Genomic DNA, 12,677 nt, shown 5'->3' with positions numbered 1-12,677 from the left:
CAGCCGCTCCGCGGCACGTGGGATCTTCCCGGACCGGGGCGCGAACCCGTGTCCCCTGCATCGGCAGGCGGACGCTCAAACACTGCGCCACCAGGGAAGCCCATGGAAGGTTCTTTATGAAATTTTTACCCACCTTTTTCCAAGCCCAACTCAAAAGAAGGCAGATAAGCACCCCTGAGGCCGAGGCCCAGCGGGCTCATCCCGGGACACGGGCAGGCTGCACCTCATCCACAGGGACGCACAGGACACCTGGCCGCAACGTCAGGTGTGAAGAGCGCCAAGCTGTGGGCCCCAGGGCCCATCTGTCTGTGGCCCTTCTGGTTTTATGGCCCGAAAAGGGTCATCACACTTTGTTATCGTCTCTGGCTTGTACAATCACCTGACACGTAAGACGGGCATCAACACACAGCGACCGAGTACCGATGTTAAAGTCCCATTTAAAATGAAAGCCAAAAGGGAAAGCTTGACTAATGAAAGGATAGTTCTTCTCGTCGCAAAGACTGTGGCGGTTCCGATGTCTTTCCTTAGGATATTTAAGAATCTGCTTAGGGAATTAACACACCGTGGTGGAGAGGTTAAGGGGAAAAACAAGGCGAACGTGACAGGGGTCAGGTGAAGGCCCATGAGAAATGAACACGCAACATCGCTAAAACGATAAGCTGCTGGAAAATACAGTCAGTACACAGAGAACTTATCAGGATCCCACGGATGGGTGGAAACCGTCACTTTATACACAGATATCATGAATTAGCTAACAAAAGTCCCTCTGTCGTGATACTGACTGATTAAAATGTAACTTCCTCTCGGTTTTGGTTTTAGAATGATTGCACTTGTAAGAAATAGAAAATCTATGAAGAATACTTTTATTCCTATTAATTTATTCAGTAGTAAAACTGAGAACTCTATTGTTTTTAATCTACATCCGCATTCTTGTTTCATTTCTGTAAAGTGTTCCGTCCTGTACCAGAGACATAAATATTCCTTTCTGTGCTGAACTGCTTTCTCTTCCCGACTAGCCTGCCATAAATCAAGCACTCCCATAGAAAGCAAGGCATCTGCAAACTTTTAGTTCCACCGCTCCAGACAAAGCTAATCTTAGGATATCCTCATGCCAAACACTTTGTGAGAAACTCCGCCTTCTCAGGTGGAGCTCTGGCCTGTGAGCTTTGAGAGCTATGAGTATGGTGTGAACATGTCACACTCTATTACAAGCAGGCCGCTTTCCAGAGGCCACCTCAAGAGTACTGATGTGTGAAGAGACAGTGCAAGACAGAGGCTCATGGAAGGAACGAGAGCTGGGCCACGGGACTGGAGTCATAAAGGAAAATAAACGTGGAGGGCCATCCTCCCACAGACAAATATGATAATATCAAGAAGAAAAGGAGAGCTCTAAAAATAAAGGTTCTTTATTCAGATCAAACCAATTCTGAACTTACGGTAATTCTACCAAAGTGGACCGAAAGTCACCTCTGAAGCATTCTTTATTTTTTCTAAACAACCTTCATAAACGAAATGGCAGGAGAAATGATTTTCTTAAGACCAACTGATATTCGAATTACTGCTGCTAATAAGTATCAGCTGATTTTTATAGAACAGTATTTCTTCATTACATTGTGCCAGATATAAATGACTATTTATTACTTGAAAGGAAAAAAAAGAAAATGTTACCTGTGAAAAAAAATTCTGGAATCCATTATTTAACTGGTGGCTTTCTTCAACCAGTTTGTCCAAATTGGAGATTTTACTGTAGTGTATTTGGGGACAGAGGCTCATTTCCAGTCAGCTTCTAATTTCTAACTCATTACCGTCTGCCCTTTTGTTAAGATATTACTTTTCAGTCGTGTAGATAACAATCCAATTAGCTATTGTGAAATGAAATGGCATGAGGAAGAGATAAAGGCAGTAAATTCACTTAGGCTTTTTGTGTTACTGCTACAGTAATTGCATAAGAAACCATTTTAAATTCCAGGTCCCAAACCAAAATGTGAATCTCCTTGCAATGACTTTATAAATTAAAAAAAAAAAAAAAATCACTTGCCTAAGACTTCATAAGAGAAAAAAATATCATCAAAGAGAAAGCAGCCAAAGGACTCTTCCTTCTGAATGAATTTTAAAACATGCAAAAGTGTGTAAAAAAAAAAAAGTCTGGGGTGTTAGAAGCCCTTTGGATACTCTGAAATTATGAAGCACACAAAAACATTCTTTTGGTCGCTGAGATCACTCCTCAAGTACTACGTGTTTAATTGCTCGGCACAGGCCACTTAATAATGGAAAATCCAAATTCCTGGCAGTAGGTGTTAATCATTAACAGTGACAGGCCTTCGTACAGTGGTTCAAAGACAGGTGCACGCACCCAGTGCACAGAGACAGACACACAGAGATAAGAAGCCAGGAATCTGGGGAGGAACCGGTATCTATGGAGGCTACAGTTTACTGAATAACACAGAGCACGGCCAAGTCACTGACCATTAATTCCAAGTCTGACGCCTCCTACCTTAAGCAATCAGTGAACAAGAAAGGGAGATAGAGCACGTCTACTGTGCTTTTGACTCCATCAAAAAAGATGCAATTAGAAACCTTGGGGGAAAAAATAAAGGACTATATATTCTTTAATTGTAAATCAAAGGCTCACAAGATACCATAAATGCTGTACTTCAAAAAGCACTGCACAGAAATCATGTAAAAAGAAAAAGTAAAGATAACACTAGAACGAAAGTGAATCCAAAGAACAACAAAGAAACTACTTTTAAGACTTCAAAATGGAGAAAGAGGAGCCATCCATTCTTTTCTTTTTTTTTTACATCTTTATTGGAGTCTAATTGCTTTACAATGGCGTGTTAGTTTCTGCTGTATAACAAAGCGAATCAGCTATACAGATACATATGTTCCCGAGTCATCCATTCTTGAAGCATGCTGTTTTTGATCTTTACACCGCATATGATAAGAATGAACTCACTGAATGTGCCTCTATCCTACAGTTTCATAAATAATTATCAAGAATTAAAAATAAGAGTTTAAAATAATAATAGTTATTAATAACATTGCTTCCACACTTAAAATTCTGTGATTTCAAGTCTTATCCTTCTTCCAAGTCCTCTCCCATTCCCAAATGTTTTTACTTCGGTTATTAAACATCTAATTTTAGAATTCCTGAAAACCATTTGGGGAGGTGTATAAAAACAAAACAAAACAAAAAACAGATTCTTTCCTCTGTCATTTTAAGTCAACGAAATGTATTAAAGTATCTAAAAGACATATGAACAATATCACTGATAGTCATCCTTCAAAGAACTGCAGGATTTAAAAAGTAACGCGCTCAGTCCTTTTCCAGTATGACTACGGCTCAGAGCCCCGTTTCCCAAACGCCTGGGCCGGGGATGGGGAGGGCGGTGCTGCTGGGAGCCTGCCCAGCTTCCAGCAAAGCCACAGCTTCCTCTGCTGTCAGGCTAGCACTGTTAGTGCCTGTGAAGTGGCGCGCAGGCTCTGACCCCCAGGGGGGCCTCACTCGTGCAAGCCCACACCACCCCGAGGGACCGAGACAGCATCTCTGTGACACTTCACTGTGGGAGGCGCTGGCAGAACGGTCTTGGTCAGCAAGTGGCAGAGCCCCAAGCCCAACGAGACAGCCTGGCTGGAGCCCTCAGTCTGAACCACTTCTCTAGACTGCTGGAGATTCCGGCATTCCGCTAAAGACGTAATATGACGAGGGAGCAGGGCCGGCCATAGGTCTGTAGACGTCCATACAGTCACCCCTGCGGTCTGCCTGAATTCCTGGAGGGCAGGGAGCAGAACAGCTGAAGCAGAGTCCACTGCGCTGTGGACCACCAGCTCAGCTCCAAGTGCTGGCAAGTTGTTGACTCAGAGACCAGATCGATCTTCATCCCTGGAGCATTCAGCCGAGAGGTCCTCCCACTTCTGGTTCTTCTGAAAACAACCTGAAACACAGTTCCTCCCTCCAAGGTCCTTCCAGCACTGAGGACAGCCCTGCGCTCCCCGCCCCTTTCTGTGTTCACTTCTCTTCTCCGTAGGCTCAGATGTGCTGGCTCCTCTCCCCCCTTCCTGGCCGTCCACCTGGGGAAGCTCTTTAAAACATGGTGCCTATAATCAAACGTGATGCTCAGGATAAGACCTGAAGAGACTCAAACGGGACTGACTATTTTTTATTATATGAACTCTATGTACTTATCAGTGGGGTCAGGGTCTAAGGTTGCATTTGCCAGTTTTGAATTTTTAAACCCACAAAATACTGAAAAATCTAAGGAAGAGAGTGAATTACCTATAAGTCTGCTATTTGAAAAATATGGCTTACCAAAAAAAAAAGAAAGAAAAAAAGGATTTTAGCAGCTCACAGATTTCTCCCTAACATTTTTAATTTTAACTTAGTTAAAATTATGAAATATTTAAAATATACTACGATTAGAGAGAATAGCAAATACCCATGCACTTACTATCAACACCAATTAGATGCGAAATTTTTACCATATCTGTTTCAGGTCTGTTAAAGTCCTAGACGCATCATATCTAATCCCATCCCCTCCCTCTTCAGATCTGCTGTCCTTAAGTTGGTTTGTATCCGTCCCCCGTCTATACTTTCAGTCTTTTTGTACATTTGAATAATATTATTGGGTTTTTTTTAAAGTACTTGATCCATCACTACCATTTTCTTTTTGTTTTTAATTAATTAACTTATTTATTTAGGCTGCGTTGGGTCTTCGTTGCTGCGCGTGGGCTTTCTCTAGTTGCGGCGAGCGGGGGCTACTCTTCGTTGTGGTGCGCGGGCTTCTCATCGCGGTGGCTTCTCTTGTTGCAGAGCATGGGCTCTAGGTGCGCGGGCTTCAGCAATTGTGGCTCGCGGGATGTCATGGAGCACAGGCCTAGTTGCTCCGCGGCATGTGGGATCTTCCCGGACTAGGGCTCAAACCCGTGTCCCCAACGTTGGCAGGCGGATTCTTTTTTTTTTTTTTCTTTTGCGGTACGCGGGCCTCTCACTGTCGTGGCCTCTCCCGTTGCGGAGCACAGGCTCCGGACGCGCAGGCTCAGCGGCCATGGCTCACGGGCCCAGCCGCTCCATGGCATGTGGGATCTTCCCGGACTGGGGCACGAACCCGTGTCCCCTGTATCAGCAGGCGGACTCTCAACCACTGCGCCACCAGGGAAGTCCCTGAATAGTATTGTTTTATGTGGTTTTATAAATTTACATAATGTGATTATCCTTCTGCAACTGCTTTTTCTGCCCAGTATTATGCCTGAGACTTACTCATGTTGAAACATACAGCTGGAGTTTATTCATCTTAAGTACTGTACAGATTTCCACTATATGAATATACAGTCGTTTAGGCACCTATTCCCCTATTAATGGATATTGGGGTTGTTTCCAGTTTTTCACTATTACAAACAATACTTCAGAGTGAATGACCTTAACCTCCTTGTGCATAACGTGTGGGAGTTTCTCAAGATTATATAACCAGAAGTTAAACAGCTGAGTCGTCTGCCTCTTTCATAGCATAAGATTCAAAGAAGGACTCATGGCATTTATCCACTTTTAAATTCCCTTTTCACTTAAAAATATGACAATAAAATAATAATTGCTAATATCTCTTACCTATTAAAATACATATTATGAACATGTTAAGAAACTTTACTTAGGTATTTATTGTATTTACTGAATGTCTACCATGGGCCAAGTACTTTGTTCAGTGCTGTGGATGAACACGACCAAGAATGAAACAGTATAGTTCCTGAACTTAACCAGCAGAAAAGGCAGACCAAGGACACATAAAGACGCAGATAATAATAAAGTATGACTCAGTGTGGGCATGATAAGGGAGGCGCAGGACACTGTGACACACTTTACGTGGTACGAGAGGATAAGGGAAGGGAGCTCTGGGAGCCTGAGAATGAAGAAGCAGCACCTGTGAGGAGGGGATAAAAGCCAGGGCGGGGTCGGAGGAAAGCATATACACGAAGGCCGGAAGTCAGGAGCGTGGTGTTAAGGGAACTTGAAGGAATTCAGTCTGGCTGGAGAAAAAGTGAGGTTCAACATGGAAGGACAAGGAAGTTAATGAGGAAAAGGGATTGGCCACTGAAGTGAGGCGGGTCTGATTTGCGTTTTAGAAGGCTCACTGGTGGCGGCGAGGGGCTCAGTTAGGGGAGCGAGGCTGGATGCGAGGCACCCGGGTAGGATGCTGCTGCAGTACTGCAGGTGATGAGTGGGGACAACAGGGGTCAGGGGAGTGAATTACCACTGAAGGTCTCTGTCACAGAGAAGACCACATCTTCAAGACCTTTGAGACTGGGTACCTAAGAGAACAGTAATCTCATTACTACGCAAAGGAAGCAGACGGAGGGAAGGCAGAGGTTGGTTGGAAAGTGTTGCCAGTACATCAAGCCCCCTTTTAAAACCCGTCAACAGGATCCAAAGCCCGAGCCTGGCCGGCAAGGACCACGCAAGGATACACAGGCTGCCACGTCCATCTGCGTATCCCAGCGCTCTAACACGCTTCCCAGCACACAGCAGACATTTAATACGTTTGCTGGAAGGAAATTCTAACGCTGGAACTCAGAAAAATGTCCCCAAAGACAAGCTCTTAAACTGTATTTTTTTTCCAGTGAACAACTTGCCCTTTGGGGAATACCTATGACATACATTGTATTCGTTCCCAATTCAGCCTGATAACAGAAGCAAGTTGCTCACGGATAGAATCTGGGCATATGATATCTTGGCTTCATGCACAGAAGTATACACACTAGCTCAAGAAATGTTTATACATATGTATTCAAACCACATCTCTTCATGCCCTCTTTTGCCCTTTCCTCTGCCCTTAGGTTGGCTATAGGCCTTCAGTATTACTGTCAATGTGAGAGTCTAGTGACATAAAGGAGAGCCATACTACATAAGTCAAGGTAATTTAACATGGGAGAAGGACTCAGCTATGTCATAATCCCATGTTTCCATGACGTACACTGGAATAAGCAAATGGACTCTTTATTTAGCAAAGCATTACTGCCTACTGAAAAAGAATTCTATTTTAGAATCACAAATATATGAGGTATAAAAGTTCCTTTCTGGACAATTACATGGCTTTGTAAAGGTTATCAATAACCTGCAATGTTGTATGTTAGCCCAGACATTTGTTGCCAAGTACAAGAAGTTAACCTACTGAACAATTATACACCTCAGACAACCGGAATAAACCTTGAGTCATCAAAATGCTCAAGTATCACAAAACTATCTTTTAAGAAGTAAATACTGCCTAATACTTACTATGCATGAAGCGTAGTACCATGCCCTGACCTTGGGGTCTTCAGTGACTGCTGACAGTCAGTTGTCACCAGGAGCTCACTTTACAACTACCTGCCTTCCAATTAGGTGTGCTTCTACTTCTCCTACTTCACACTTTGTATGTGGTTAATATATATGTACCTTCAGCACATTTAACAATCAGGTTTATTGTCTTTCTTCTTCTTAAAATACATAAACCAACCAGAGCTTCACTCATCGTATTAAGAAATTCAAAAATTACACAATTTCCCAGCTTCTCCAACAAAGCAATGCCTTGGAGATAAAAGGGTGGGGGGAAAGGAGGAGGGACTGGTATAAAAGAAGCTTTAAAAGACCTAACTAAAAACATGAAGCCCTCATTTAAATCCTGATTGGCACCAACCAACTGGAAGAAGACATCTTTGAGGCAAACTGTGACATCTGGGTATGGAGTATCACACGGTATCCAGGAATTACTTATTTTTTTAAGATAATAATGGCAAGAAAGATATTTTAAAAATTCCTACCAGTTAGAGATGCATACTGAAGCATTTAAAGGTAAAATGACGAGAGTCTAGGTTTTAAGTTAAAATACTGCAATTAAAAAAAATGATAATGGGAAAAAGAAAGGAACAAAGTGACAAAATACTGCCAATTATTGAAGCTGGTTAATGCATACTAAGGGTTTGGTATGCCACTCTCTCTCCTTTTTAAAAAATTTTTTACGTTTGAAAATTCCTCTATTGTTTTCCAATTATATGTTTTGAGTACAGTTCTGTTTCGTTTTGTTTTGCCTGGAAGGAAAGAATCAACAAGTCCGAAAATATTTTAACATATGCTGACAGTGGTTCTTGACTCAAGTTTTCCACAATCTCTGTAAGCGTGAGCACATTATGCAATTAATATATATCACTCACCTTTTCCTTTGTTCTCAACTCATCAAACATCTGTTGAATTTCCAGCTTCCAGTCATCTTGCATGGAATGAAAAGATTCTTGAGGCATTTCAGTCATAACTGCCTTTTCAATTGCAGTCAATTGTTCAAGAATTAAGGCAAATGATGGGCGAATATGAGGGTCCTGTTGCCAGCATTCTAAAATAAACAAGAATCACAGTAAGTCCATTTCTCAGCGTAGTTCAGATTACCAGCCCATGTTGACTGTGTCTGCTGAAGATTTTAAACATCAATTGATAATGATTTTGCAAATTTTATTTTATACAGTGTCTGTGTCAGCAGCCTGTGTAATAATTACTATTAGACGAGGCTCTTGTATTCTGCATTATTTGACATTAGTATGTGGATGTGTGTTTTCTCTGCCTTACCATGTACCATGAACTCTGTCCACCTAAGCTGCCCTGGCCACATGACTTACAGATACAGAGTTCTATAACTCAACCCAAGAAAATCAAAGTCTCTAAAATGTTACAGTCACAAGAGAGGTTCTAAGAAATAGTGTAATAAGTAAGGTAACTTGCTGCTTACAAAAAGAGTTACTTAACAATTTTTAAAAAATAAGATCAAAATAGATAAGGTCATGGCAAAACCATGCCAGTTAAGACTGTAAAACATTTTTGATCATTAGGTAGAATTAAAAATAGCACATATGGAGCCAATTCAATATTGTCTTTGAACTCTGCTAGTGTATTTGATGAAAAGCTTATTACCATTCAACTGAATTTTGTATAAATGAGTCACTAGATTGTTTTTAAGTTACTTAGTTCATCAAAACTTTACCTGACATCTTAGATCAAAGACATGGCTTCTAATTCTTAAAATAGTATAATCTAAAATCGACTGAAAATTAGAATCACAGAAGATACCTTTTTGGTTAAAAAAAATATACAGATATTCTAATGAGCAATTCCCCTCACCCCCATAGACACACAAAAACAGAGATGCCCAAATACCTTTCATGAGCTTGGCAAACGGCTCAGGGCAGGTGGAAGGAATGGGCAAAGTGAGCTTATTGACTGCCACCCCGTAGGCCACAGCAAGACCGTCAATGCCACGATAGGGGACCTCTCCCGTGAGCAGTTCCCACAGCACCACTCCATAGCTGGAAAGCAGAGTTTTCATAAAGTTAAACGGGGTCTTTTCCTCATGACACAGTTGGTGGGAGAAACGTATCAGAGCCTTCATCCAGTCCCTAATGAGAATCTTCTCTTCCAACAAAGCCCATATGGACCCTTATCCCAACACGAGGGGCGGGTTCTTCCAGTTAACATTCCAGACACATGCAAATACACTCCTTCCCGAAATCGGTTATGCCTTCATTACAGGAAATGAAACTACTCAACAGATAGGAAAGCTTAGGAGCAGTACGCGGTTGAATTAAACAGGGTCCAGAAGCAGGACACACTTGAAGAGCAATGTGGTTGTTCCGATGTTCGTCTTTCTGTCTCAATTTTTCCACACCTATTGAGGATCTTCAGGACACTGAAGATTCCAGCCCCATATGACGCACCACAGGACTGAAATCGAATCATGCTACTTTTTTTTTTTTAAAGATTTTTTTGATGTGGACCATTTTTAAAGTCTTTATTGAGTTTGTTACAGTATTGCTTCTGTTTTATGCTTTGGTTTTTTGGCCTCGAGGCATGTGGGAATCTTAGCTCCACAACCAGGGATCGAACCCGCACCTCCTGCATTGGAAGGCTGAGTCTTAACCACTGGACCGCCAGGGAAGTCCCATGCTAACTGTTTTAAAATAGGTTTTTGAAATTGTTTCTTTCTGCCCCTCCCTTTCTATTTAGGAGATGTGTTACTAATGTTTCCACCTAATGCCTAATAGTAACGGACAAAGAAATCCTGTGGGTTTTCCTGAGCCTGCTGGGAGGACATAACAGGTCTTCTTTGAAATGGAGGAAGGTGAAGTGAAAGGAGAATAAACAAAGAACAACTGCAGCTGCCATGCTCTCCAAAGCATCAGCAGATGTGATGCAGGTTCACTGCTGCTTCAGTTTAAGGGCAAATGCGATTACACACAAGAACGAGAAAACACACAGTATAAAAGGATCTCTAAGTGAACTTTTAAAATGAAGCTAGAAGACCAAATTTCAGTATACGCCTATACTAGACAGTCTCAGACACCCCAGTTCAAGGCAATACAGAGGAGCACAGAAATAAGCCTTGTACATCATATACGTTTATTCTCTTCTACAAAACCAGTCAGAACCTTGGCTTTCCTTTATCTTCTTCAAAACACAAAGTGCACTCCAATTATCTTTTGACATAAAACATCGGTCACTCCTGACACTCACTTGACTTTAAATTAAAACACATAAGCATATAAGTAACAGTTATATTTGCTTTATTTTTAAGCTCTGTTAACATAACTAGTATGGTCCTATTTACTTTTCTGATCTTTTAAAACTTCATTCGCTTTAAGTTAAAAAAAGAGCTTGAAATTTAAAGAAGTAACTTAATTCTCATTTCATATGCCTAAGGAAAGGCAAAACAGCTCAGAATAACCCCCCAAAACCCCCAAAAACCCACATCATTTAAATTTGCTTTGGAACTGATTTCTGAGTCTCATTTGATTATCTCCCGATCTTAAGAGATGTGGGGATTCACAGCATCACAGATACAATAAGCCCTCCGTGAAGAAGACCTGGCCTGCAACAGGCATCTCTGGAGCCCAGGTGGTCACCCTGGCCATCATCACTTCACTTTCAGACCTCTCTACTAGTGCCCAGTGGACTCTGCACTACATACTGAAAACATTCAGAAAAGGAAGGCAGAAACAACACAACGTGCCCTGAATTCAAAGGGGCCTCAGGGATCCTCCCACTGATGTTCCACGGCCCTAAAAGCAGGGGCGCTTCCATCCTGAGGTCCCTGAGCCCAGGGCTCCCTCTCCAGCAGGGGGCGCAGCAGGGCATCACTGAAAGACAACTGGACCTAGAAGCGGCACACCTGAGGCTGAGCTGTGGGACCACTACTACCTGTTGCCTATGTCTCCATTCACACGGCCCTGAAGCCGATCTTGAATCATTGATAAAGTATCAGCGACATTTCCTCTGCCATCTCAAAAGCACTGTTTTATGTTTTGTTAAAAATGGAATACATAATGCAGAACCTGTAAATTATATAATGCTATAACTATTAGCAATTAAGGTGCAACCAGGATTTTTCAAAGGCTATCTGCTTAGTATCTTGAAAATTATCTATGGTATGGTGCATTAGCGAGACACATTCTTAATTTCAAGAGTAAGTAAACTGAACTCATAGATCAATCAACAAAACTCATCTCAGTGCAGGGGACCAAAAATTATTAGAATAACTGAAAACTGAATAACTTCAAAGAAACTTCCTTGCTATTCTCCTTAGCAAATAACAAAATTAAAACCAACAATAACAACATAACTTTGCCTCTTGGAAGTTTCAGAGAATGAATAATTCAGGATAGGTCATTTTTCCAGAGAGAGGTATTCTGGTAAAAAACAATGTGAAAAAAAAGGGAGCTATTCTGATGGGACAATTTTTAAAGTGTAATGCATATTTTTCTGCTCTCTGAAACTGGGTGGGATATAGTATAAAAAGCCCTCCCCTGGGGACTTCCCTGGTGGCGCAGTGGTTAAGAATCCGCCTGCCAATGCAGGGCACATGGGTTCGAGCCCTGGTCCGGGAAGATCCCACATGCCACAGAGCAACTAAGCCCGCGTGCCCCAGCTACTGAGCCTGAGCTCTAGAGCCCATGGGCCATAACTACTGAAGCCCATATGCCTAGAGCCCGTGCTCCCCAACAAGAGAAGCCACCGCAATGAGAAGCCCACGCACCACAACGAAGAGTAGCCCCCGCTTGCCGCAACTAGAGAGAGCCTGTGTGCAGCAACGAAGACCCAACGCAGCCAATAATAAATAAATAAATTTATTAAAAAAAAAAAAAGCCCTCTTCTGAGCATACAAGTAGCCTAATGATTAAGGGCTGTGGTAGCAGGAACATGGCTCTTAGGCCAGGGACCAGAGTCTGCTACTCACTCACTAGTTTTACAACCCTGAGGAAATTTCTAAACCTCTCAGTGCCTTGGGTATGTACTCTGTGAAACTGGGGTAATCACGGGAGACATTGCAAAAGTTCAATGATAGCATCTATCAAAGTTACCTCGTAGGGTAGTAACTGGTAAGGAGGAAGTGGGGCGAGAGAGGATGATCACTAAATACACCAGTATATATAGCAGCCCCCAGCACCACAGACCAGAGCCATGCTTCTTGAATGCAATTATTTCTATGGGAATATTATGAAGGAGGTTCTAAAGCAAAGGTCTGTGCAGTTCAGAGGGACAGCCTTCCCTGCCTTCTGCATCCTGACATCTAGGACTCTGCTGGGCTTTAATATATCCATGCGTTCTGAAGATGTGTGTGGACGTCTGGCTCCACAACCAGGTGGTTCTGGAAGCCAGCAGATTCCAGTCC

General features: G+C 42.3%; 1 protein-coding gene across 5 annotated transcripts in view; it reads right to left on the bottom strand.

Moving 5' to 3' along the window:
- The window catches only part of MAP3K21 (mitogen-activated protein kinase kinase kinase 21), a 71,604-nt gene that overhangs the window by 40,251 nt on the left and 18,676 nt on the right, over positions 1-12,677 (bottom strand). For all 5 annotated transcript variants that reach the window (XM_060125521.1, XM_060125522.1, XM_060125523.1 and 2 more), the window contains exons 3-4: positions 9,170-9,318; positions 8,179-8,354 (exon numbers count right to left, since the gene is read on the bottom strand). In XM_060125521.1, the coding sequence (XP_059981504.1) occupies positions 8,179-8,354; positions 9,170-9,318 (325 nt within the window). The remainder of the gene's footprint in view (positions 1-8,178; positions 8,355-9,169; positions 9,319-12,677) is intronic.

Source organism: Lagenorhynchus albirostris, chromosome 16 (genome assembly GCF_949774975.1).
Source record: "Lagenorhynchus albirostris chromosome 16, mLagAlb1.1, whole genome shotgun sequence".
Lineage (NCBI taxonomy): Eukaryota > Metazoa > Chordata > Mammalia > Artiodactyla > Delphinidae > Lagenorhynchus > Lagenorhynchus albirostris.
The sequence above is the reverse complement of the archived record's forward strand: the minus strand, read 5'-3'. Positions and strand labels throughout refer to the sequence as shown.